The sequence below is a fragment of the Anguilla anguilla genome, chromosome 13 (assembly GCF_013347855.1).
Source record: "Anguilla anguilla isolate fAngAng1 chromosome 13, fAngAng1.pri, whole genome shotgun sequence".
Lineage (NCBI taxonomy): Eukaryota > Metazoa > Chordata > Actinopteri > Anguilliformes > Anguillidae > Anguilla > Anguilla anguilla.
The window spans coordinates 37,285,553-37,312,477 of NC_049213.1; the positions used below are offsets into that span (position 1 = coordinate 37,285,553).

The following is a 26,925-nucleotide window of genomic DNA, read 5'->3' on the forward strand; positions in this document are numbered from 1 at the left end:
GGCAGGTGAAGCATTCGAGGGGCGTCCAGACAGCAGGTGAGAAAATGACTGGATTTCCCACAGCTTATAATTAGAACAATTGGCAATTGGAAGCCTGTGGTGCAGTGTGTGCTTTTGCCAAATCTTTTTTTTTTGGGGGGGGGGGGGCTTGTTCGGGGGTGTCTGGAGCATTTGTGCCTCTAGGATTGAGATTTTTTTAAGGGGAGTAACAAGGACCAGTCAAGGGGGGCCTGGGAAAGTAATCTTACAACAATTACATTTTCATTAGCTGTCAATGAGAACCACTGTGGAGGAGGCTGTGGGGGAACCACAGTGGTGGGCAATCACACTTAATTAGCTGCTGATGGGTATTTATGTTTTCCTTTCAACCAGCAGTCAATGAAGGCGGCCTGAGAGCGTGTGCACTCTTTTTCCAATCAATTACTTAAATGAATCACTGATGCTGAAACACACAGACATTTTGTTCCTCCAGGGATGGAATTATACACCCCTGTGTTAGTGGCACCTAAGCTGTGGCCAGAGTAGGCCACATATTTCCAGACTGAATAAAAATCACACTTTAAATGACTATTTGCTAGATGAACTAGCTTCCCATGCCGCATTCCCGGCTCTAGTAGACAACCATGAAGAAAGTTCCAGGACCTGCGATTGAGCTGGCTAGCAGCATTAGCCCCGCCAGATAGTGAGCAACAGGTTCTTGATCTTGCAGTGGTGCCACATACGGAAGTATAGAATTGAATAGAACCATGTTTCCCTTCTACTTATTATAAAATTCACTATGGTAATAACACCAGCAAAAAAAAAACAAAAAAAAAAACAGTAAGTGCAAAAAGGGCACATTTATTTTCTAAAATAACATCTTCATTGGTGCCTTGTGGAAACACCTGAAGCTGACTACAAGTAGCCTACACATGACAAAAATTAGCCTACTTATGAAAATACTCAGCCCATTAACTAAATTAGCTGAACAATTAATATTCTACAGAAACAGCAGCATTTATATGCTCACTTTTACAGCAAAGAAGATATCTGGTCATTTAAAAATGATCACACATGATACATATTTTACATTAAACCAAACAAAATACATATTATGGACGAAATAAAAATGTTCTTTTTTAAATAAAATGTATTCTTGTCATTTAAGGTGCATTTATTTGTTTACCATAATAAAACAATTTAATGAAATCACTATCATCCCTAAATAAAACAATTTAATGAAATCACTATCATCCCTAACATCAACAACTAACCCTATCATCATGAATGTACATTTAAGTTGAAAATAGTTTTTTCTCCTCATTTTAATGCTATTTAAATAAAAGTATCACTTCAGTCAATTTTATCAGTGTTTATCTCTATTATAAAATTTAACTTAATCGCAGCGATTAAGGAATTCTGAGCGTGTTGCAAGAAGGCCTATAAAAGTTAATACTGTGAACGAGGCGGTGTTTCTATAAAGTAGGCATTTTTCATTTTGACATGCGATCGTGTATTTTTTCCGGGCTAGCCAGCGGCGTTCAGTTCAGTTCAGTAATTGTGGAATTATTACGTGTATAATACGTTAGCTTTTGAACGGGTCCATACATGTCCGCTCTCTCTCGTCAATAAATTGGGTGTTCCAGAGCTAAATAGGCCTTCAGCTGGATGACGGCGAACATAATACACAATAATACACTATTTCACCAAACATACGATAAACGAGTTAATTCAAAAACTTCTCATGTGTGTATAAAAGCATGAATGGCTCTCCTGATAAAAATAAAAAAAATGAGTTGAAAACTTAGTTAGCTAGGACGATTCATGTTAGCCAGCTAAGATTTTTAGCTGACTTATTTAAGGAATTTATATCGACAAAAACATTAATTGGAAACATATTAGAACATAGGGATAGCACAGTTTACAACTATAAATATTTATAACATTCAACAACAATTTGATAATTGTGAAACATATTTACAGCTTTTTAATAAACGGATTAAACGGAGCTCATAAATGAAGCAACTCACCGCATCAAAAGTTTCCAACGGCTCTCGTCAAAACGAGCGCGAGAGCGCCTACGTAGCTGCTACGCGGGTAACACGGACTGTCTGTAAGTTACAGTGTAACTTATTCAAACAAGAACGACCTGGCAGAGTAAAGTGAAGGACAGAAAATATTAATTTAAAAAGGAACGATACGCTTCTGTCAGTGTTAAGTTTATCAACCCTGCTAACCAGGAACTTTGGGTGGAATGTCTAGCAGCATTATCCCCATTAGCTAGCTAGCAAGCAGTCGTTTTTTAATCAGACCGGTTCTTAACTAGCTAACGTAGTTAGCATGCTACGTGGCTGCAACCACCTGCTGAATAATTAATAAATAGTTAAGCAACCATTTAAGTCTTGGATCATTTGCTAGTCACTTGTTAAAATTAGCCTTCTAGATTCTGTAAGTGTTCCGAGAGACATCCATAAAGTTAATGAACCTTACTAACCAGGAACTGCGGGTGGGGTGTCTAATAGCATTATCCCTGCTAGATAGCAAGCTTGCAATCAATAGGTTTTTTTTTTTATTTTTTATTTTTTTTACCAGAGGTAGTTTTACTTAAATCACGTTACCTAGTTAGCATTTCTAAGTGGTAATGACGCAATTGCCACCTGGATAATGAATACATTAATCAAACGTTTGAGTGCTGGATTAAAATAACAACACTCGTTTCTAGTTAAAAGTTCCTGTCAGTTCTGCAATAGCCATGAAGTCAGTTCATCAACCCTGCTAGCCAAAGCAAGTTAAAAGTTTTGCAAGATAACGTAAAAGTTTAGCAAGATCGTGGAGATTTTTTTTCTCTCCCATGTCCCTTTAGGGGCTCCATAAGGATATGTTGCAGAAAATTGTTGCGAACTGAATTGTAAGAACTGAATTTGAAAGCATTTTAAAAAATTGAAATTTTAATCTTGAAATTAAAAGGGAAAATTGAATGCAGTGAAGACATGTGCCCTTCTAAGGTTCCTTATTTTGGTTAAATTTGAAGGGAATATACATTGAACAGGATCATGTGTTATAGTCACATATAAAAGTACATGTTGATTATTTAATACACTGGAATAGTGTATTTAATGTTTTTAAGCCAGCTGCCTTCGCATTGGGACACAGCCACAATTACATTCAGTCTCTGGTAGTGAAATACAAATTCCGTCCATCCATCCATTATCTACTATACCCGCTTATCCTGAGCAGGGTCGCAGGGGGTGCTGGAGCCTATCCCAGTGTGCATTGGGCGAGAGGCAGGACACACACAATCTATCGCAGGGCACACACACCATTCACTCACACACTCCTACCTATGGGCAATTAGCCTACCTGCATGTCTTTGGACTGTGGGAGGAAACCGGAGTATCCGGAGGAAACCCAGACAGACACGGAGAGAACATACAAACTCCACACAGAAAGGCCCCAAGCCGAGATTCGAACCCATGACCTTGCTGTGAGGCACCACCATGCTGCCCGAAATACAAATTCAAGTTAAGCAATTCAATTTTTGAATACAGCAATTCAGTTGAAGCATTAAAACAATTTACTGCAATACAATTAAAGTTATGTCATTCAAACTTTATTTCTGCTGGCATTGTTTTCTGCATACACACCCTCCAACAAGAACGTTCTGCTCATGGCCTATACATCCATGTAGTCTGGGGAAATGGCTGAAGAGTTGTCAAGAGATCTGTGCGTTTAATATTTCATAAATGACTTTAGGTTGTATCTCAAGCTCAAAGCACTTTCATTTTCAGCTTTTCTATTACTTCATTGCTTCATTCATATAAGTCTTGTAAAATGTCTGACACAATGTCATGTTTTTTATTTTTTGTATAATATATATTTTTGTATATTTAACCTAAACACTACATATTACAAAATACACCTTTTTTTAGATGAATGAGCACAATGAGAATTCAATTTCCTTGTTAGGATTGACACCCAGGGTTGTGTTTGCATGCTCTTAAATTAGATATTGTATTCACAGGAATTGATTTGGTCCCTGCAGGGCTGGAACAAGAGGACTATAAATGATAATTTTGCAGATCTCAGGTTCAGAGTGGAATTCATCGGTTTGATCACCAGCAGGTAAGGTAAGGAATTACATTCCTCTTCAGTGTCACACAGTAAAAATTCTAAATTGTTTCTATTTCAGTGTCATATATTGACAGATATATATGAAAATATATATCTGGAATATATTTGTATGTACCCAGCAACTATTATTTATATAATATTTGTAATGTTTCATAAATAAATACATTTGTTTCACATTCTGCAGCAGGAATTTTGAATGTAAATGTCTGTTAAATTCAGAGTAATCCTGTACCAAATATTTATAATTAGGTTACTGATAAAGGATGGCAATTTTATTTACAACAATATTGTTTCCAAATTTATTTATATTTTATTTTCTTTGGACACTTATTTGACAAAAAGTAAAGAAAAACAAATATAAATGAGAAAAGGTTAAATGTTTTATGGATAATCAAGAATTTTAAGCATACATTTATGTGTGTCTGTGTGTGTACAGTATATTTGAAATTTAGTAGTGAAAGTACTATTTAGGTTCAAAGTTTTGAAAGTACTATTTAGGTTCAACTAAAAAAACAAGGCTCTTCAGTCTGAGCTGCACACAATGGGCTTAGCACATAATAATTAGACTATTAACTTCTCTATAAAGTTCTCTTGTATCCTTCTATATGACCATATTATTTTTGTGATTATCTAAGGCTCTGGATCTGAAGTGGGGTGCCAGCCTATCTCAGTCACCACGCTCTGCTCAGTGCACCCTTATTCTCTCCCCACAGACAGACCTGGGGGGCAGATGGAGGTGCGCCTGGCATTGAAAGCAGTTGGTTTCTTTGGTCTGGATGTGGTGGGAATCACAGGTAACCTGGCAGTCCTCCTGCTTTTTTGCCATTTATTCTATGCACAGGGCCACATGCCGCACAATGAATTAATCCTCAGCCAGCTGGTCTTCGCCAACCTGATGGTGATGCTGTGCCAGGGCATTCCCCAGGCTCTGACTGCTGTGGGCATCGAAGTGCTCTTTGGTGAGTACGTCTGCAGAGCAATCATCTTTGCCTACCGCGTTGGCCGTGGCATGTCTATCACCACAACCTCCCTGCTGAGCTCCTACCAGTGCGTGGTCATTGCCCCGCCCACTTCTGGTTGGACCTGGCTGAAACGCTGGGTCCCTGGCCACCTCCCCCATGCAATAGTCTTCCTCTACGGCCTCAACATGATCCTCCACTCCACCGCCATTCTCTTCACCCACGCTGTTCCGACCAACGGCTCAATCCCAGAATACACCATTCACCTGAAGTTCTGCATCGTGGTGTTCCCAGGCTACACAGTTTACTGGGTCTGTGGTGCCGTGAACAGCGTCCGAGACTTCGTCTTTGTCGGCCTGATGGCGGCGGCGGCAGTGTACGTGATGCTGGTCCTGCATCGGCACCGTCGGCAGGTTCAGGGCCTGCAGGGGGCCGGCCAGAAGACGGAGGAGGCATCGCGTGCCGTCCTGCTGCTCGTGAGCATGTATGTGGTGCTGTTCGGTTTGGACAACGTGCTGTGGGTCTACACATTCTGTGTCTCCCGCGTGCCCCCGGCTGTCTCCGACGCACGCGTCTTCTTCGCCTCCTGCTACTCCGCCTTCAGTCCTGTGCTCATCGTCGCCACCAACAAGAAGCTGGCCACGTACTTTCAGTGTGGCTCCAAACTCAAGGCAAGCAAAAAGCAGATGAATGGCTGAGGATGTTGCAGAGTGCAGGTTTGGTTGGTAGGGAGGGGGAATTCGTTGTCTTCTATACTGTTGCAGTCCATGATATATCACTTTTGTGGCCCCAAATTTAATTTAAAAAAAATAAAAAAGAATGTGGTGATTGTCTCATTTACTCATTTGCAGCAACACATTTGAAAATGTTTTTGATAAGTGATTTGATTCATGTGTATTCTCAATGCTTTTCATTTTTTCTGCACGTGTATATGTAAATGAACCATTTATAAACCACTGATATGCTAATAGAAGAATAGCAACTGGGAGCGAGACCTATTACAGGCAACAGGCAGATTCACTGTAGAACAGAGAGGCATCTGACTGCAGGCTGCAGGAGGCTGGGGCTTGATGCCAAACCCTGCCCCGTTTGACATCCGACTACCCTTGTCCAATCCAGAGCTTCGAAAGGCGGAACCACATCTAACCAATTGCGTGTGTCGATGGGTGGGTTTGGATATGGAATTCCCACCTATTGACATCCTACCCCACTGCTCATGTATCCTGGAATCAGATGCACTTGGAGGAACGGTCTGTGCACTACAGCCTAATGGATAGGAGTTACACATCTATGTACATTACATTACATTCTATGTACATGTCTAGGAATACAAGTCTTAAAGCTCTAAAATAATATAAAATTCCATTCATGGATGTAAAATATTGGGTTTATATTAAGTCAAATTCAGAATTCAGTGTGATTCTTATTGTAAGCAAGTATCTATCACCCCTGACACTTCCATTATTTTAACAAAGTCTTTTTAATTATGAGAGCCAATGTTATTTTTCTTTACACACTTTACATTTTTCCTTACGAGCTTGAGCTCTCCAATGTATTGAAATGCATTACATGAAGTGAATGAACATGAACATGACGTTTAATGTTTCCCTTTCCAGACATTTTAATTTCCTGACATTATATTTTATTAGCCATTGAGTAGACACAGCTTACATAGATACACAGCTTTACATTCTTTGTACATACAATCCACTTATGCAGCTGCATAAGCACTGAAGCAATTCAGTTTATGCACTCTGACTCCCTGAGTGCTGCAGGAAAGCACGTATGATGCTGCACACGCACACACAACATACAAACCGTACACACGGGTTACCTCATGCAGTCAGCCATGCATGCATTATTTAGAAAGCTCCACGTTAAAATATTTACAACACAATATTGAACCTTATAGGTGTATTAATTACTGTGCCGTGAAAAAGTATTCGTGATTTCATCTATTATTTTCATGAAATAATCATTTTTAAAATGTGTTTTTTATTTTCACGGGTTTGCCTAACATGACAATTTGTCTAAAGATCTGTAACCATTCGGTGTGCTCAGGAAGGGAGCAAATAATTTTTTCACGGCAATATAGCTTAATGAGATTTACACTAATGCCTTGGTGCATTCATAATGTAAAAAGAAAATTCCATGGGCAATCACTCATATTTTCAGGGGTTTTAAATGGCACAACTCGGATAAACTTGGATTTCTATAAGATGACTTCACTGAAGATGCTATATTAAAAATATCAGGCCAAAATATCTCATAAACTCCATCTGTCCTCTCATCAGTAATGAACCTCAAGAATGAAACACATGCAGGTGAAACATTCAAGGGGCATCCAGATAGCAGGTGAGAAAATGACTGGTTCTCCCACAGCTCCTAATTAGAACAACTGGCTGCTGGAAACTTATAATTACCTGTGGTGCAGAATACTCTCCCAAGCTATTTGGGAGAGTGGTTTGGGGGGGGGGGGGTGGAGTGAAAGTATCCGCCAAGGAAGGCACTGGAAAATAATTTTCCAACAACAGCCAAACAACAATTTTCATTGGCAGAGGTGCCTACCGTGGCGGAGGGGGGGTGGCCAATCAGTCATCATGGGGGCCCAATACCCCCACTAGACACATCTTTGGGGCCTTTGAACTTTTAATATATTTTTAAATGCAGTTTAAGAATAATTATCGATGGTAAAACAGGCAAAATATGTTCTCAGAAGGATTTATTGAAATGTAAAAAATCTTTTATTGGCTAGACCAAGTACAACAGAGAAACAATAAAAACATATGATATGTGATTTATTGAAAAGTCAATACCTTCAGTGCCAGTATCATAGGAAATGTCACATTAATGCACAGGTATCAAACTCCTGCTGGCACACAGTATCTGCTGGCTTTCACCAGAGATTCTTTAAAGTGATTGGTCGGCTAAAGAGTTCACACACCCTGTTCTCAAGGCTTTCATTGGCTGCTGAATGAAAGGAAACCAGAAATACGTACCGGCAGACAACTGCAGCCCTCCAGAACTAGGGTTTGACACCCTTGCCTCAGCAGAATTTAAGCTATGACCAGTGTAGGCCTGGGCATTATCAGGCTTATCTTTTTTTCTACAGAAAACCTGTGCAACTGCCAAAGATCCTGGAGGCTGCTCTTCACAAAACAATGCAGCTGTTTTTGTCACTACCGTTCCACAAAATTACCAATACATTAAACAGCTAATACACAGAACAGTAACTGTGGGCTCATCACAACCAACTGTGCCAATTAAAGCAATTGACCTAACTCTTGTCAGTGCAAATAATATTCAGATCATGAGGGGCAAGGTGATGCATCTACTGAATGTATGATACAGACCTTCCTTGTGCACAAGAAAACTATTTTTCAGAGTATTTTTAGTCATGTTCTGGGTTTTAGCATAATTCATGTGGGTAAAAACAACGACAACAACAAATAAAAATAATAATAACGATAATAATAATAATAAGCAAATGTTTGCGTGCTGGATAGATATGGCTCCCCATCTCCGATCAGTGCTCTAGGAGACAGCCTGGGAGTTCAGATGCAGAGCGCGATGCAATGCCGTTGTCAATGCGCAGATGGCATCCCCTGCTCTCGCTGCATCCTCCCAGTTCCGGTCAACCCCTTATTGCATAGAGCGCTTTACACGTGATTGTGTACTTCCCCACATTCTTTTGGGCATGCATACGTACAAGTAACTGATATGTTAGTTAATCTAGTAGTCTTGTATGTCGTTTTTTATTTTTATTTTTTTTGGCTATGAAGGTAGCGAACAAAGCTCTGGTAGCTTGCTTCATCATCTCGCTAGCTGGCTAGCTGCTTAGGTGCAAGATGATAAACTCGCATTAAGTGTGGTTCAGTTCATATCATGGAAATGTGGCACTTTGAGGTAGCTAAATACATTTTTCCTTGCTAACTAACTTGATAGTTAGGCAAGTAGCTATTGAAATGTTAGGCGTTCAATAATGTCTGTTATCACAGTCATTGCAGTTTCCGATCAAACTTTAGTTATAAATAGATATATTTATACAGCACTTTCCGTGTTTTAGCCAGCAACCTAATGATGAGTAAGAATGTTCAATGCAGATCCTACGTGCAACAAAATGGAGTACCTTCACTCTTCAATTTTGGCATCTCAATCTTGGCATTTCAATAAAACCAACATGCAGGGGGGGAAGTGGCGGGCAACTTATGTCCAAAAAGCACGTTTAAAATATGTTTTTCATGAATCCAATTTGGCAGAACAGTGACGGGGTGGGTGCGTTTAACTCTGCAGTACCTAAGGAATCTAGAGAAACAAGACCAGGTTTAAACCTAGTACAGTGGTCCTCAATCTTATCCAGTAAGGGCCGGTGTGGGTGCAGGCTTTCATTCCAACCAAGCAGTTACACACCTGATTCTACTAATCAAGGTCCTTAGCAAAGACTCTAGTGGTTGATTGAACTGCTTGGTTGGAATGAAAGCCTGCACCCACACTGGCCCTTGCTGGATAACACTGAGGACCCCTGACCTAGTGTATGGTTGGACGTAACACATGTGATCCGGCCAACCAATGGTGTAACTTCATCACTCACTCACTCAGTCACAGACATTCGCGTTTGTAGGGAATCATGTCAAAAGAAGCATGTCTCTGGGCCGAACAGTTAAAAAGTTTAAGTCCAGACTTGGGCTGTTGGTGGTGCTAGAGGGGTTCATATACTGACCCCAAATTTGGTGAGGAGATACCTTGGACTGTCCTGTATTAGTGTGGCAAATGTCATAAAAATCAACCAAGTGGTTCTAAGGGCAACCGTAGACTCCCATGGTAAAAAATTTATAATAGTGGGGGGAAAAAACAAAATGCAATAGGTGCTTACATACCTGTGGTGCTTGGCCCATAATAAAATTACACAATACAGACAGCACACTTTTTTTCACTGCAAGCTAGCAGCTCCACATACTGTAGCATGGGCTATAAAAAATGTCACTAACAGGGTCGAGTTGGACTGACCAGACTTTTGTAGAATATTCTCACTTGCCAGAACTGGAAAGTGGCTGTGCTCACAATCCTGAAATTCCAATCCTGAAATTTTCACTGAATTTAAAGATATCTGCATAGCTGGTTAGCTGCCAAAATCAATCAGTATAGTTGAATTATTTGGATTTCTTTTTGGACTGTTTTACTTGATTACAGATTGAAACACTGACTCATACTTGCCTAACTGACTTATTTTGTCTTTGAATTGTTAAATGGGTTCATTGTGGTTTATTTTGTAGAAGAGACATATGGAATTGCATATTAGAAAATGCAAATGACTGAAAAGATTCAATATACCAAAACATGTATGGTATTTCACTTTGTATTGACATATATTCACAATGATCTAATTGCTGTTCTTAAAGCAAGCTGTCAGAAAACTCATGTCACTTTCAAATGAATCGTTTTACTGGATCAGCATAGCACATCTTTAATGCTGGCATAAATTCATTTAATTTTAACTGCTCAATACCATAGTGACTAAAATGATTCCACCCGTGCAACAAAGTCAAAAATCACATCCTTTCTGTTGTTTGAAAGAGGAGTGATGCCTTTGGTCTCCTCTGAATTTGTTAAGAAAATGTCCTACAGCATTGGTCATTTTGCAAAACTGCATGCTGTAATGGGAAATGTACACTGTACAAACTGCTTTTTTTAAATTAATAAGTACAATGAGAATCTAATTTTGCTGTAATGAGTGACACACAGGGATGTGTCTGCATGCTCGTAATTGAGATACTGTATTCATTGTAATTAATTTGATCCCTGCAGGATTGGAACAAGGGGACTCTAAATTATAAATTTGCAGATCTCAGCTTCAGATCTCAACTTCTGGATCGTCAGCACAAGGTGAGGAATTACATTTCTTTTCACTGTGACACATTGAAAAGGCTAAATTGGTAATACTTCATTGGAGTCACATATTTGAGAATATATATTTGTAGGAATGTATTTGTATGTTTCCAGCAATTATTATTTGTAATATTTGTCATTATGATATGCTAATTTCAAGCAGGACAGAAAGAAGCATTAGACTGTAATCTTCCTTTAAGTTCTCTTGTTTCTATCCACAATATTGTATTAGTTTTGTGATAACCTGAGGCCTTGGATCTGAAGTGGGTTGCCAGCCTCAGTCGCCACCCTCTGCTCAGTGCACCCTCGTTCTCTCCCCACAGACGGAACTGGGGGGCAGATGGAGGTGCGCCTGGCATTGAAAGCAGCCGGTTTCATTGCTCTGGATGTGGTGGGAATCCCAGGTAACCTGGCAGTCGTCCTGCTCTTCTGCCATTTGTTAGTGGCACAGGGCCACATGGCACACAACGAGTTAATCCTCAGCCAGCTGGTCCTCGCCAACCTGATGGTGACGCTGTGCCAGGGCATTCCTCAGGTTCTGACCGCCCTGGATATCGACCTGCTCTTTGGTGATCAAACCTGCAAAGCCATCATCTTCATATATCGCCTTGGCCGTGCAATGTCTATCACCACAACCTCCCTGCTGAGCTCCTACCAGTGCGTGGTCATTGCCCCGCCCAAACCTGGCTGGACCTGGCTGAAACGTTGGGTTCCTGGCCACATCCCCCACGCCATCATCTTCCTCTACGGCCTCAATATGATCATCTACTCCACTGCACTCCTCTTCGCCCAGGGTGCCCCAGCCAACGGCTCAATCCCAGAATTCACCATTAGCCTGAAATTCTGCTTAGTGGTGTTCCCAGGACACGTAGCTTACAGGGTCGCTGGCATGGCGTACACTTTCCGAGACTTCACTTTTGTCGGCCTGATGGCGGCGGCGGCAGTGTACGTGATGGTGGTCCTGCATCGGCACCGTCGGCAGGTTCAGGGCCTGCAGGGGGCCGGCCGGAAGACGGAGGAGGCATCGCGTGCCGTCCTGCTGCTCGTGAGCACGTATGTGGTGCTGTTCGGCTTGGACAACGCGTTGTGGTTCTCCTCGACCTTCATCACTCACGAGCACCCGGCCGTCACCGACACACGCGTCTTCGTCGCCTCCTGCTACTCCAGCATCAGTCCTGTGCTCATCATAGCCACCAACAAGAAGCTGGCCACCTACTTTCAGTGTGGCTCCAAACGCAAGGCAGAGGAAAACATCCCCGGCAGCACAGAGGCCAAGGCTTCGCCGGTTACAATAACACAATGAGGATGTTAAATAATGGAACTTGGAGAGGTAGGGAGGTGGAAGGGCTGACTTCTCTCCTGATGTATTCTATGATATATCACTTTTGTGGACTCAAATTTACTAATCATGATACTATTTGGATAAACTTGTAATAAATCTTAACAGAGGATTGTAATGATGTTCTTCTTTAATTGGCTGGTTGCAGCTGCACATTGGAAAACCTTTTTGAGCAGTGGTTTGATTGATGTCTATTTTCCATGCTCTTACTTGTGTATGTATATAAATAAACTATTTACAAGAAAATGTACGTACTGTATATTAAGAGTGAAATATTCAAATTAAAGTGCTTGAAATAAATGTATTATTAAAGATTTTATATAAAATCTAATTCCTGGTCTGTTCTCGAGTCTTGAGCTTGAAAGATGTCTTTCAGACTCTATCATCACACCTGCCGGCTAAATGCTCCTTTGATTACATCCTGATTATAATGCATTTAGTACACATTGAAGCATTAATAGTAGAATAGGAACTGGGAGTGAGATCAGTAACCACTCCAGTGAACAGATGTGCTGATTCACTGTAGAACAGCCCATGCACTACGGCCTCACTGATAGGTGTTACAGATGCATCATTACATCATGTGTACATGTCTGGGTTATCAGACGTGTTCAAAGCTTTCAAATGGGAGAAAATGCTATGAAGGAAAAGTTTTGGAGTTCATATTAACTCTGGTTAATTCAGAGTGCACATCTATGCCAGTATCATTTCTAACAGGCTTTTATTTTTTAAATATGAGAACCAATGTTATTTTTCTTCAAGTGTGAATGCCTTTTTGCTTCTAAGCTTGAGCTTACAATAAGTGCATTGCAATAAGTAGGAAATTTTATTTTTCCCTTTGCAGACATTTCAGTTCAACATCACATTTTGGTGCTGCATATGGTTAGGTTAATTCCTCACAAATATACATATAACACAATATTGAACTTGTTAGAGGTATTAATTATCTTAACCACAGGCGGTAATTAACGGGGTCCAAACAGCACACGGCAATTACAAATTTTAAGCTGTATAGACATATATTGGATGAATGGTAAACAAAAAAATCTTTTCAGTTTCCTTCCCAGATTTTGAAAAGGGATTCCCTAGCTTTTAGGTCAACATACAAATAAGTTTCATGATGATCAGCCATTGCTAAGCCTGTCAAATTCCCACCAACATCTAATTGGCTAAGGCGGCCATTTTGTTCTGATATGACTTTATCCTTTTGCATTCAGTGGCAGACTGACACATAGACATAGCATGTAAATATTTATCTTAACCACTCAAACAATTGAGGAGTTAAAGGCATTTTAATTTATTTTTCTCTTACAGCACCACCTATTATTGGCTAAGCACCAGGAAAATTAGCATGCTGCCTCTGAGTCAACGATTTTACATGTATGCCAAGTTTCATGATGATCGGACAAAGCACTCACAACTTACAGCTGTTTTAGTAAGAATAGCCACTCCCACAACTGTTTATTTGCATAGGGAAGCCATATTTATTTGAAAGTTCAATATTTTTTTTTTGATAATTATTCAATTTCAGACTCCACAGATTCTTGCAAGCCTAATTTGGTGACACTCAGCTTAATGGCCTAGAAATGGTTGGGAAAGTTAGATTTGTCAAAAATTCAAAATGGCAGAAAAACAAAATGGTTGCCAGTGTTTTTTGAGACAAAGTTGTTCTGTGATGAGGTCTTTCATAGAGATGTATTTTACAAAATTTCAGCCTGATTGGCCAACCCATTGAAGATTTATAGGCATTTAAACTTATTTGGTATTTATAGCACTACCTATTGGCAAGCACGCAACAAAGCTTGTGTGCTTTTTCAAAATCATATAGGCTTACTGTACTTACTGTACGTACCATGTGTCGTGAGGATCGGAAATGGTGTTCATGACTTACAGCTGCTTTAGTAAAAATAGCCAGGCCCACAACAATTGATTGCCGTGTGGTGGCCATATTATTTTGAAAAGTCAACATTTTTTTGATAATTATTGATGATCAGACTCCAGGGATTCTTTATAGCCTAATTTTGCGACAAGGGATCAAACGGTCCCAGACTAGTTTGTAAAATGGTTGCTGATGTTGCTTTTTGAGGCAAGGTTGCTTATCTGAAGGAGAAGGATCTACTGATATAACTTATAGGAATTTCCCAAAAACCATAGACAAAGATATGCTATTTGAAAACCTGTGTATTTGCTACAGCGCCCCCTAATGGCCAACCAATCCCAAATTTTACATGGTAGTGCCAAGTGAAGAGGTCAGTATACTAACCAAGTTTCATGATGATCAGCCATTGCTAAGCTTGTCAAATGGCTGCTGCTAGCTGATTGGCTTGTGGCAGCCATGTTTTTTTAAGTTATCATTGGGTCATTAGAATGACTGATGGGAGCTTTCAAAGAGATGCAGGATGCAAAATTTCAGCTTTATTCGTCGAACGGTTGAAGAGCTATACGCATTTAAATTCATTTTTGTCTTATAGCACCATCTAATGGCAGACAGGCATCAAAATTGTCCGGTGTCCTCAACATTGTGTGCTGTACTTACGAACCAAATTTAGTAAGTTCCGGACTTAATGTTCATGAGTTACAGTTGTTTAAGTAAAAAATAGCTATGCCCATGACACTTGATTGGCATGTGTGGCCATATTTTTTTTGAAAAGTCAACATTTTTTTGAGAATCATTGAAGTTCAACCTCCAGAGATTCTTTCTAGCCATAGGATGGGGGAGGGGGGGGTGCATCAAAATAAATGATTATAGTATAGGTATAGTTGCTGAATTTGGATTTTCTTGAGGCTAAATTATTTGATTACAGATTGAAATACTGACTCATAATTGAATTATTTTATTTTTGAATTGTTAAAAATGATGAATTGTAATGTTTGTTGTAGAAGAAATAAAAATGTGGAATTGAATATCAGGAAGAGCAAATGACAGAAAAGTATCAAATTACCAATAATTGGTTAGTTGACACATATTCGCAATAGTCTCATAATCGTTTAATTGCTCAATACCTTAGTGATTATCCACCTGTGCAACAAACGTATGCATTGCTTCTGTTGCTTGAGAGAGGAGCGATGCATTTAGTCTGCTCATGATGTGTTAAAGAGGCAAGAAAATGTCCATCAGCATTTGTCATTGTGCAAAACCACATACTGTAATGGCAAAAAACACACTACTCGTTACAAACATCTTTTTCACAAATGAATGAGCAGAATGATAATCTAATTTTGCTGTAATGAGTGACACCCAGGGCTGTGTTTGTATGCTATTAATTGAGATACTGTATTCATGGTAATTAAATTGGTCCCTGTGGGTTTGATCAAGGGGACTCTAAATGATAAATTTGCAGATCTCAGCTTCAGAGAGGAATTCATCTGTCTGATCGCCAGCAGAAGGTAAGGAATTACATTCCTCTTCAGTCTGACATAATGAAGTCTAAATTGTTCTGAACTGAATCATAAACTTGAGAATATACTTGGAATATATTTATATGTATCCTGCAACAATTATTTGTATATTATTAGTAGATTATACTATTTGTCATAATTAAATATATTTGGCTTTTATTCTGTGACATGTAGGACATGTTGTCTAATGTAAATGCCTGTTTAATGCCAAGTAATTCTGAACCAAATGTTAATAATTAGGTTACTAAAAAAGGAAGACAATTTTATTCACAGTGATATTGTTTCCAAAGTCATACTCTATTTTAATACTTACTTGAAGAAAAAGTATGGAAAATCAAATATAAATGTGAAAAATGATGTCTTAATTGACAATCATAAAGAATCTTATACATGCATTCATGTGTATCTGTGTGTGAATATTTAATATTTTATATTTTAAATGAATTAGCTTCAACTAATAATACAAGGCTTTTCAGATTGAGCTGAAGACAACAGGCTCAGTACAGAATCATTAGACTATAAATTTCCTTTACGTTCTCTTGTATCCTTCTACATGACCATATTAGTTTTGTGATTATCTAAGGCTCTAGATCTGAAGTGGGCACCCAGCCTATCTCAGTCACCACACTCTGCTTAATGCACCCTCGTTCTCTCCCCACAGACGGACCTGGGGGGCAGATGGAGGTGCGCCTGGCATTGAAAGCAGCCGGTTTCATTGCTCTGGATGTGGTGGGAATCCCAGGTAACCTGGCAGTCTTCCTGGTCTTCTGCCATTTGTTAGTGGCACAGGGCCACATGGCACACAACGAGTTAATCCTCAGCCAGCTGGTCCTCGCCAACCTGATGGTGACGCTGTGCCAGGGCATTCCTCAGGTTCTGACTGCCCTTGAGATTTCCATGATCTTTAGTGATCAAGCCTGTAAGGCGATCATCTTTATCTACCGTGTTGGCCGTGCCATGTCCATCACCACAACCTCCCTGCTGAGCTCCTACCAGTGCGTGGTCATTGCCCCGGCCAAACCTGGCTGGACCTGGCTGAAACGCTGGCTTCCTGGCCACCTCCCCCACGCCATCGTCTTCCTCTATGGCCTCAACATGGTCGTCTACTCTACTTCCATCCTCTTTGCCCAGGGTCCCTCGCCCAACGGCACAGTCCCAGAATTCACAATTAGCCTGAAGTTCTGCTTTGTGGTGTTCCGAGGACACACAGCTTACAGGGTCGCTGGCATGGCGTACACTTTACGAGACTTCACTTTTGTCGGCCTGATGGCGGCGGCGGCAGTGTACGTGATGCTGGTCCTGCATCGGCACCGCCAGCAGGTTCAGGGCCTGCAGGGGGCCGGCCGGAAGACAGAGGAGGCATCGCGTGCCGTCCTGCTGCTCGTGAGCACGTATGTGGTGCTGTTCGGCTTGGACAACGCGTTGTGGTTCTCCTCAACCTTCATAACTCACGAGCACCCGGCCGTCACCGACACACGCGTCTTCGTCGCCTCCTGCTACTCCAGCATCAGTCCTGTGCTCATCATAGCCACCAACAAGAAGCTGGCCACCTACTTTCAGTGCAGCTCCAAACGCAAGACAGCAGAAAACATCCCCAACAGCACAGAGACCAAGGCTTCGCTGGTTACAATAACACAATGAGGATGTTGAAGAGTGTAATTCCGGGAGGTAGGGAGGGGGAAAGGCTGTCTTCTCTACTGGTGTAATCTATGCTGTCATAATACTATTTTAATAAATGTGTAATAAATTTTAACAAAAGAATGTGGTGAAATTCTTTTTTTAAAAAGCGATTTGATTCAAGTGTATTTTATATGCTTCCCATGCTCTTACATGTGTATGTACAGTATATACATAAACCATTTACAAGAAAATGTACGTACTATATATTAATTAAGAATAAAATATTCAAATTAAAGTGCTTGAAATAAATGTATTACTGAAGGAAGTGAATTTTCCTTGTATATAATCAAAGTCCTGGCCTGTTTTCGAGTCTTGAGCTTGAATATTGTCTGACAGACTCTGATGTCATTACACCTGCTGATTAAATGCTCCTTTGATTTCAACCTGATTATAATACATTTCTTACACATTGATGCATTAATAGTAGAATGGGAACTGGGAGTGAGAGATCTGGACGTGCTGATTCACTGTGGAATGGCCCATGCATTACAGCCTCACTGATAGGTGTTACAAATGCATCATTACATCCTGTGTGCATGTCTTCGTGTTTCAGTCTTGTTCAAAGCTTTTAAATGATATTAAGCACTATTAATGAAATGCCTTGGGGTTCATATAAACTCTGCTTAATTCAGAGTGCATGTCGTATGCTAGTATAATTTCTGACAGTCTTTTTTTTTTTAGGTATGAGAACCATGTGATTTTTCTTCTAGTGTAAATGCATCTTTGCTTCCAAGCTTGAGCTGTCCAATAGAAATACATTAAGTGAATTTTCCAGATTCCCAAAATCCAGACATTTAAATTTCCATAGCCATTGAGTAGATACTCTGATTCGGAGGACTTAGACATCATTGAACATACAATCCATTTATGCAGCTGGATATGCACTGAAGTAAATCAGTCTATCAAGTCTGCTGCTGGAAAGCACACATGATGCTGCACACGCACACACAACATGCAAACCGTACACACAGGTTTCCTCCCCCCCCCCACCTCACACATCCCCTTTTGAGATTTTTGCTCCGTGATCAGTAAGGTTAGGTTCATTCCTCTCACAAATATACATATAACACAATATTGAGCTTGTTAGGGGTATTCATTATCTTAATGAGATTTGAACAACACAAATTCCCTGGGCAATCATTCATATTTTCAGGGAACTCAAATCGGCAGAGCTCACTTTTAAATCTATAGGACGACCACACTGAAGATGCTAAATTGAAAACAGCAAGCCAAGAAATGTGATAAACTCTCGCTGTCGTCTCATCAGTAATTAACCTAAAGAATGAATCGCATGCAGGTGAAACATTCGAGGGGCTTCCAGACAGCAGGGGAGCAAATGACTGGTACTCCCACAGCTCATAATTAAAACAACTGGCGTCTGGAAGCTTGTAATTACCTGTGGTGCAGCTATTTGAGAGGTTGTTTCAGGGGGGGCCAAGGACCAGTCAAGCAGGGCACTGGAAAATCATTTTCCATCAACAGCCATTTTCATTGGCTCAGGGGGCCCACATGGGGTTAGCCAATCACACCAGTATCCACCCCCCACCCCCCCAGACACAACTTTGGTCTGCAGGCCTTTTAAGTTTCAATACATTTTTAAATGCAGTTTAACAATAGTTAACAATATAACACATGCAAAATGTGTTCTTGTAAGGATTTAGAGAAATTGTAAAAAATTCTTTGTAACGTTTCATGGTTGCAAATACATTTAATTCTGTTCATGGTCAGAAACAGAAAAAGAAACTTTATAACAGTTAAATAATAAAAAGGTTAATGTCATTAATTTAAATATCAATACCTTCAGCGCCAGTACAGTAGGAGCCACCTCAGTACATATGCGTCAAACTCCATTCCTGGAGGACCCCAGAGTCTGCTGGCTTTCAGTGTGTTTCAGTACCAGACATTCATTAAAGTGAACAGGGTGTGTAAACTACACAGCTCCCACAGCCTGTTCTCAAGGCCTTAGCTGGCTGCAGACTGAACGGAAACCACAAATACCTGCAGACACTACAGCAGTAAATAAATAAATAAATAAATAAATATTAGCCCTCCAGGACTGGGAATTGACACCCTTGCCTCAGTGGAATTTAAGCGGTGACCAGTGTAGGCCAGGGCATTATCCAACCTGTCTTTTCCATAGAAAAAACTGTGCAACTGCTAAAGATCCCAAAGACTGCTCTTCACAAAGCCATGCAGCTGTTTGTGCCATTACCGTTCCGCAAATTTACCCACAAATGAACACAGCTAAGGCACGAAACTGTATCTGTGACCTGATGCCGGCAAAATTTCAGATCACGAGGAGCATAGGGACATTTCCTGTACAAAAGAAAATAATTCAGGGTTTTTTTTAGCCAGTGGGATGTTCCGAGTTGTAGCGTATTTCATGTGGGTAGAAACAACAACAAAATAATAATAATAATAATAATAATAATAATAATATAACCAAAGGCGGTAAGTAACGGGGTCTAAGCAGCATGCGTCAATTACAAATTTTAAGCTGTATGGACATATATTGGATGAATGGTTAAAAAAAAAAAAAAAAAAAAAAAAAAAAAAAGCTTTCCAGTTTCCTTCCCAGATTTTGAAAAGGGATTCCCTAGCTTTTAGGTCAACATACAAATAAGTTTCATGATGATCAGCCATTGCTAAGCCTGTCAAATTCCCACCAACATCTAATTGGCTGAGGCGGCCATTTTTTTCAGATATGACTTTATCCTTTTGCATGTCAGCAGACTGACGCATAGACATACCATGCAAAGATTCATTTGCATGCTGCGTCTGAGTCAACCATTGTACGTGTATGTCAGGTTTCATGATGATCAGACAAAGCACTCACAAGTTAAAGCTGTTTTTGTAAAAAAATAGCCACTTCCACAACCGTTTATTTACACAGGGCAGCCATATTATTTGGAAAGTGCAACATTTTTTTTTGATAATTATTCAATTTTAGACTCCACAGATTCTTTCAAGCCTAATTTGGTGACACTCCGCTTAATGGCCCAGGACTTGATAGTGAAAGTTATAGTTATTTGAGAGTTATGGGCACTTAAACTTATTTGGTATTTATAGCACCACCTACTGGCAAACATGCAACAAAGCTTGTGTGCCTCTTCAAAATCACTGACTCTACTTACGTACCAAATTTTGTGAGGATCGGACAAACCGTTCATGACTTACAGCTGTCTAATTAAAAATGGGCACGCCCACAACAATTGATTGTCATGTGGCAGCCATATTGTTTTTTGAAAAATCTTTTGGATAGTTATTGAGGATCAGACTCTAGGTATTCTTTATGGCCTAACTTGGTGACAAGGGGCCAAACAGCCCCAGACTAGTTTGTAAAAGTAGGTTTTGCAAAGAAATTCAAAATTACAGAAAAAAAAATAGATGTCGATGTTGCTTCTTGAGACAAAGTTGTTTATCTGAAGGAGCAGGATCTACTAATATAATTTATAGGATTTTCCCAAAATTGTAGCCAAAGATATGCTATTTGGAAACCTGCATATTTGCGATAGTGCCCCCTAATGGCCAACTGATCCCAAATTTTACATGGTAGTACCAAGTGATGAGGTCAATATACTCACCAAGTTTCATGATGATCGGCCATTGCTAAGATTGTCAAACGGCTGCTAATAGCTGATTGGCTGATGGTGTCTATGTTTTTAAAGTTATCTTTGGGTCATTAGAACAACTTCTGGGTGCTTTCAGGGGGAGGCAGCATGCAAAACTTCAGCCTCAAACAGTTGAATAGTTATAGGCATTCAAATTAATTTTTTTCTTATAGCACCATCTAATGGCAGACAGGCACCAAAATTGGATGGTGTCCTCAAAATCATGTTCTGTACTTAGGATCCAAATTTTGTGAGGACCGGGATATAGGATAGGAGGGTTTTCATCAAAAAATGGTTGAGAACTCCTGTTTTAGAAGGATTTTTTTCCATTACAAGTTTTCTGTTTTCAAAACTCAGGGGGAAGTGTCGCTTAATACAGGGGGATAGAAAATCCCAAATAGTTGATGAATTTAGATTTCCTTGAGACTATATTATTTAATTATAGATTTGAATACTGACTCATACTTGTCTAATTGAGTTATTTTGTAATATCTTAGTGATTATTCACCTGTGCAACAAACTTATGCATGACATCCCTTCTGTTGCATGAAAGAGGGGTGATGCATTTAGTCTGCCTTTAATGTGTTAAAGAGGCAAGAAAATGTCCTTCAGCATTTGTCATTATGCAAAACCACTTACTGTATGGGCAAAGAGCACATGACTCTATGCAAGCAGTTTTTTTTTGTTTTTTTTTAATGAATGATCAGAATGAGAATCTAATTTCGCTGTAATGAATGACACCCAGGACTATGTTTGCATGCTCTAACTGTATTCATAGTAATTAATTTGGTCCCTGCAGGGCTGCAGACTCTAAATGATAAATTTGCAGATCTCAGCTTCAGAGAGGAATTCATCAGTCTGATCGCCAGCAGAAGGTAAGGAATTACATTCCTCTTCAGTGTCGCGCAGTGAAAAGATTGTAAACTTGAGAATATACTTGGAATATATATGTATCCAGCAACAATTATTATGATAGATATTATCCTATTTGTCAGAATTAAATACATTCTGTTCTTATTCTGCAACAGGACCTGTTGTCTAATGAAAATGTCTGTTTAATACCAAGTAATTCTGCTACTGATGAACGATGATTTCATTCACAGTGCTATTGTTTCCAAAGTCTTATTCTATTTTAATACTCATTTGAAAAAAAGTATGGAAAATCAAATATAAATGAGAAAAATTATGTCTTAAATGATGATCATGAAGAATTTTACATATGCGTCTGTGTGTGTTTCTATGTGTATATTTTTATTCCTCAAGAATTAAGAAGAATTGGTTCAACTGATAATACAAGGCTTTTCAGTCTGAGCTGAAGACAACGGCCTCAGCATAGAATCATTAGACTACAAATTTCCTCAAAGTTCTCTTGTATCCTTGTATTACTGTTTTTGTTTTGTGATTATGTAAGGATCCGAATCTGAAGTGTGGTGACAGCCTGTCTCAGTCTCCACGCTCTGCTCAGTGCACCCTCGTTCTCTCCCCGCAGACGGACCTGGGGGGCAGATGGAGGTGCGCCTGGCATTGAAAGCAGCCGGTTTCATTGCTCTGGATGTGGTGGGAATCCCAGGTAACCTGGCAGTCTTCCTGCTCTTCTGCCATTTGTTAGTGGCACAGGGCCACATGGCACACAACGAGTTAATCCTCAGCCAGCTGGTCCTCGCCAATCTGATGGTGACGCTGTGCCAGGGCATTGCTCAGGTTCTGACTGCCCTGGATATTGCCATAATCTTTAATGATCAAACCTGTAAGGTAATCCTCTTTATCTACCGTGTTGGCCGCGCCATGTCCATCACCACAACCTCCCTGCTGAGCTCCTACCAGTGCGTGGTCATTGCCCCGCCCAACCCTGGATGGACCTGGCTGAAACGCTGGCTTCCTGGCCACCTCCCCCACGCAATCATCTTCCTCTACGGCCTCAATATGGTCATCTACTCTACTCACGTCCTCTTTGCCCAGGGTCCCTCGACCAACGGCACAGTCCCAGAATTCACAATTAGCGTGAAATTCTGCTTTGTGGTGTTCCCAGGACGCGTAGCTTACAGGGTCGCTGGCATGGTGTACACTTTCCGAGACTTCACTTTTGTCGGCCTGATGGCGGCGGCGGCAGTGTACGTGATGCTGGTCCTGCATCGGCACCGCCAGCAGGTTCAGGGCCTGCAGGGGGCCGGCCGGAAGACGGAGGAGGCATCGCGTGCCGTCCTGCTGCTCGTGAGCACGTATGTGGTGCTGTTCGGCTTGGACAACGCGTTGTGGTTCTCCTCGACCTTCATCACTCACGAGCACCCGGCCGTCACTGACACACGCGTCTTCGTCGCCTCCTGCTACTCCAGCATCAGTCCTGTGCTCATCATAGCCACAAATAGGAAGCTGGCCACCTACTTTCAGTGCAGCTCCAAACGCAAGACAGCAGAAAACATCCCCAACAGCACAGAGACCAAGGCTTCGCCGGTTACAATAACACAATGAGGATGTTGAAGAGTGTAATTCCGGGAGGTAGGGAGGGGGAAAGGCTGTCCTCTCTACTGATGTAATCTATGCTATATCACTTTTGTGGCCTCAAATTTAGTTTACTAATCATAATACTATTTTAATAAATGTGTAATAAATTTTAACAAAAGAATGTGGTGAAATTCTTTTTTTTTAAATATTTTTGAGCAGTGATTTGATTCAAGTGTATTTTATATGCTTTCTATGCTCTTACAGGTGTATGTGCAGTATATAAATAAACCATTTACAAGAAAATGTGCTTACTATATACTAATTAAGGGTAAGATATTGAAATTAAAGTGCTTGAAATAAATGTATTGCTGGATTTTCTTCTTTTTCTTCTTTCTTTTTTTTGTTGCATAAAATCAAATTCATGGCCTGTTTTCGAGTCTTGAGTTTGAATGTTGTCTGACAGACTCTGATGTCATTACACCTGCTGACTAAATGCTCCTTTGATTTCAACCTGATTATAATACATTTCTTACACATTGATGCATTAATAGTAGAATGGGAACTGGGAGTGAGATCAGTAACCACTCCAGTGAACAGACGTGCTGATTCACTGTAGAACAGCCCATGCACTACGGCCTCACTGATAGGTGTTACAGATGCATCATTACATCATATGTACATGTCTGGGGGTATCAGACTTGTTCAAAGCTTTCAAATGGGAGGAAATGCTATGAAGGAAAGGTTTTGGAGTTCATATTAATTCTGGTTAATTCAGAGTGCACATCTATGCCAGTATCATTTCTGACAGGCTTTTATTTTTTAAATAATGAGAACCAATGTTATTTTTCTTCATGTGTGAATGCCTTTTTGCTTCCAAGCTTGAGCTTACAATAAGTGCATTGCAAGAAGTAGGAAATTTTATTTTTCCCTTTGCAGACATTTCAGTTTCTCAACATCACATTTTGGTGCTCCATATGGTTAGGTTAATTCCTCACTAATATACCTATAACACATTATTGAACTTGTTAGAGGTATTAATTATCTTAACATTATTTAACAACACCAATGCATTCATAATGAAACAAAAATTCCCTGGGAAATCCCTAACATTTTCAGGGGTTTTAAATGGCACAACTCGAATAAACTTGGATTTCTATAAAATAACTACACTGAAGATGCTAAATTGAAAAGATCAAGCCAAAAAGTCTCAAACTCCATCTGTCCACTCATCAGTAATGAGCCTCAAGACTGAAACACATACAAGACTGAGAGGCAGGCGAAACATTCGGGGGGCATCCAGATAGCAGGTGAGAAAATGACTGGTTCTCCCACAGCTCCTAATTAGAACAACTGGCTCTTGGAAGCTTGTAGTTACCTGTGATGTAGCGTGCACTCCCAATCTATTTGGGAGATTGTTTTAGGGGGTGGGGGGGCAAGGACCAGTTGGGAGGGCACTGGGAAATTATTTTCCAACAACAGTCATTTTCATTGGCTCAGGGGGGGCCCACAGTAGGGGGGGGGGGGCATGGGGTTGGCCAATCACACTACATGGGGGCCCAATACCTCCCCAGACACACTTTTAGTTGGCAGGCCTTTTAACTTTCAATACGGTTTTAAATGCAGTTTAAAAATAGCTATCAATATAACGCATGAAAAATGTGTTGTTAAAAAGATTTAGAGAAATTGTAAAAAATTCATGGTTCGAAATACATTTAATTAAGTCCATGGTCAGGCCAAGAAAAGTTTTAACAGATACCTAATTTTAAAAAAATGATATGTAATTAATTTAAATATCAATACCTTCAGTGCCAGTATCATAGGAAAAGTCACCTTAATACATGGGTGTGAAATCTCTGGAGGGTCGGAGTGTCTGCTGACTTTCAGTGTGGTTCAGCACTAGAGATTCATTAAAGTGATTGGTCGGCTAAAGATTTCACACACCCTGTTCCCAAGCCTTTAATTGGCTGCTGAATAAAAGGAAACCGCCAATGACACTGTAGACCTCCAGACACTGCTACCCTCCAGGACTGGGGTTCGACACTGGTTAAGTTTAGGCCAGGACATTATCACACTTATTTTTTTCCCTACAAAAACCTGTGCAACTGCGGAAGATCCCAAAGGCTGCCCTTCACAAAGCCACGCAGCTGTTTGTGTCATTACCATTCCGCAAAATTACCCACAAATTAACAAAGCCCAGGCATGACAATGTATCTGTGACCTGATGCCAGCAAACTCTGCTCGTTAATGCGAGCGAGCGACCTCCTGTCAATGTGATTATTATTCAGATCATGAGGGGTGGAGGGATGCATCTACTGAATGTATTATACAGACCTTTCCTGTACAAAAAAAAAAAAAAGAAAGATTTTCAGGGTTTTTTTAGCCAGTGGGATGTTCCAAGTTGAAGCGTACTTCACGTGGGTAAAAACAACAACATAATAATAATAATAATATAACCACAAGCGGAAATTAACGGGGTCCAAACAGCACACGGCAATTACAAATTTTAAGCTGTATGGACATATATTGGATGAATGGTAAACAAAAAAATCTTCTCAGTTTCATGATGATCAGACATTGCTAAGCCTGTCAAATTCCCACCAACATCTAATTGGCTAATGCGGCCATTTTTCTGAGGGGGGGGGGGGGGGGGTGCGTCAAAATAAATGGTTGAGAACCCCTGTTTTAGAAGGATTTTTATCCATTATAAATTTGCTATTTTCAAAACTCATTGGGAAGCGTCACTTAATGCAGGGGGATAGAAAATCCCAAATCAATCGGTATAGTTGCTGAATTTGGATGTTCTTGAGGCTAAATTATTTGATTACAGATTGAAACACTGACTCATAATTAAATTATTTTATTTTTGAATTGTTAAAAATGATGAATTGTAATGTTTTTCATAGAAGAAATATGTGGAATTGAATATCAGAAAGAGCAAATGACAAAAAAGTATCAAATTACCAATAATTGGTTAGTTGACACATATTCGCAATAGTCTCATAATCGTTTAATTGCTCAATACCTTAGTCATTATCCACCTGTGCAACAAACGTATGCATTGCTTCTGTTGCTTGAGAGAGGAGCGATGCATTTAGTCTGCTCATGATGTGTTAGAGGCAAGAAAATGTCCTTCAGCATTTGTAATTGTGCAAAACCACATACTGTAATGGCAAAAAACACGCTACTCTGTACAAACAGCTTTTTCACAAATGAATGAGCAGAATGATAAACTAATTTTGCTGTAATGAGTGACACCCAGGGCTGTGTTTGTATGCTATTAATTGAGATACTGTATTCATGGTAATTAAATTGGTCCCTGTGGGTTTGATCAAGGGGACTCTAAATGATAAATTTGCAGATCTCAGCTTCAGAGAGGAATTCATCTGTCTGATCGCCAGCAGAAGGTAAGGAATTACATTCCTCTTCAGTCTGACATAATGAAGTCTAAATTGTTCTGAACTGAATCATAAACTTGAGAATATACTTGGAATATATTTAT

At 40.1% G+C, this 26,925-nt stretch overlaps 4 protein-coding genes across 5 annotated transcripts; all 4 read left to right on the plus strand.

Moving 5' to 3' along the window:
* The first annotated feature begins 4,034 nt into the window (after positions 1 to 4,034).
* LOC118211806 (olfactory receptor class A-like protein 1) lies at positions 4,035 to 5,883 on the plus strand. Of its 2 annotated transcripts, none has more exons than XM_035389290.1 (2): positions 4,035 to 4,106; positions 4,824 to 5,883. In XM_035389290.1, the coding sequence occupies exon 2, from the start codon at positions 4,841 to 4,843 to the stop codon at positions 5,765 to 5,767; it is 927 nt and encodes a 308-aa protein (XP_035245181.1). In that variant the 5' UTR covers positions 4,035 to 4,106; positions 4,824 to 4,840; the 3' UTR covers positions 5,768 to 5,883. The 2 variants fall into 2 exon arrangements, with proteins under 2 accessions (XP_035245181.1, XP_035245184.1); XM_035389293.1 differs by having other exon boundaries at positions 4,063 to 4,101.
* Positions 5,884 to 11,282: 5,399 nt separating this feature from the next.
* Positions 11,283 to 12,533, plus strand: LOC118211875 (olfactory receptor class A-like protein 1). Its single transcript, XM_035389426.1, has one exon. The coding sequence runs from the start codon at positions 11,296 to 11,298 to the stop codon at positions 12,256 to 12,258; it is 963 nt and encodes a 320-aa protein (XP_035245317.1). The 5' UTR covers positions 11,283 to 11,295; the 3' UTR covers positions 12,259 to 12,533.
* Positions 12,534 to 15,653: 3,120 nt separating this feature from the next.
* LOC118210887 (olfactory receptor class A-like protein 1) lies at positions 15,654 to 17,721 on the plus strand. The gene is made up of 2 exons (XM_035387376.1): positions 15,654 to 15,681; positions 16,355 to 17,721. The coding sequence occupies exon 2, from the start codon at positions 16,372 to 16,374 to the stop codon at positions 17,332 to 17,334; it is 963 nt and encodes a 320-aa protein (XP_035243267.1). The 5' UTR covers positions 15,654 to 15,681; positions 16,355 to 16,371; the 3' UTR covers positions 17,335 to 17,721.
* A 4,125-nt stretch (positions 17,722 to 21,846) lies between these two features.
* On the plus strand, positions 21,847 to 23,453 carry LOC118211438 (olfactory receptor class A-like protein 1). Its single transcript, XM_035388637.1, has 2 exons — positions 21,847 to 21,859; positions 22,474 to 23,453. The coding sequence occupies exon 2, from the start codon at positions 22,491 to 22,493 to the stop codon at positions 23,451 to 23,453; it is 963 nt and encodes a 320-aa protein (XP_035244528.1). The 5' UTR covers positions 21,847 to 21,859; positions 22,474 to 22,490.
* Positions 23,454 to 26,925: the final 3,472 nt, after the last annotated feature.

Excerpts from the sequence above, each read along its gene's own strand:
- LOC118211806 (XM_035389290.1), top strand. The coding sequence starts at position 4,841 with ATGGAGGTGCGCCTGGCATTGAAAGCAGTTGGTTTCTTTGGTCTGGAT.
- LOC118211875 (XM_035389426.1), top strand. The coding sequence starts at position 11,296 with ATGGAGGTGCGCCTGGCATTGAAAGCAGCCGGTTTCATTGCTCTGGAT.
- LOC118210887 (XM_035387376.1), top strand. The coding sequence starts at position 16,372 with ATGGAGGTGCGCCTGGCATTGAAAGCAGCCGGTTTCATTGCTCTGGAT.
- LOC118211438 (XM_035388637.1), top strand. The coding sequence starts at position 22,491 with ATGGAGGTGCGCCTGGCATTGAAAGCAGCCGGTTTCATTGCTCTGGAT.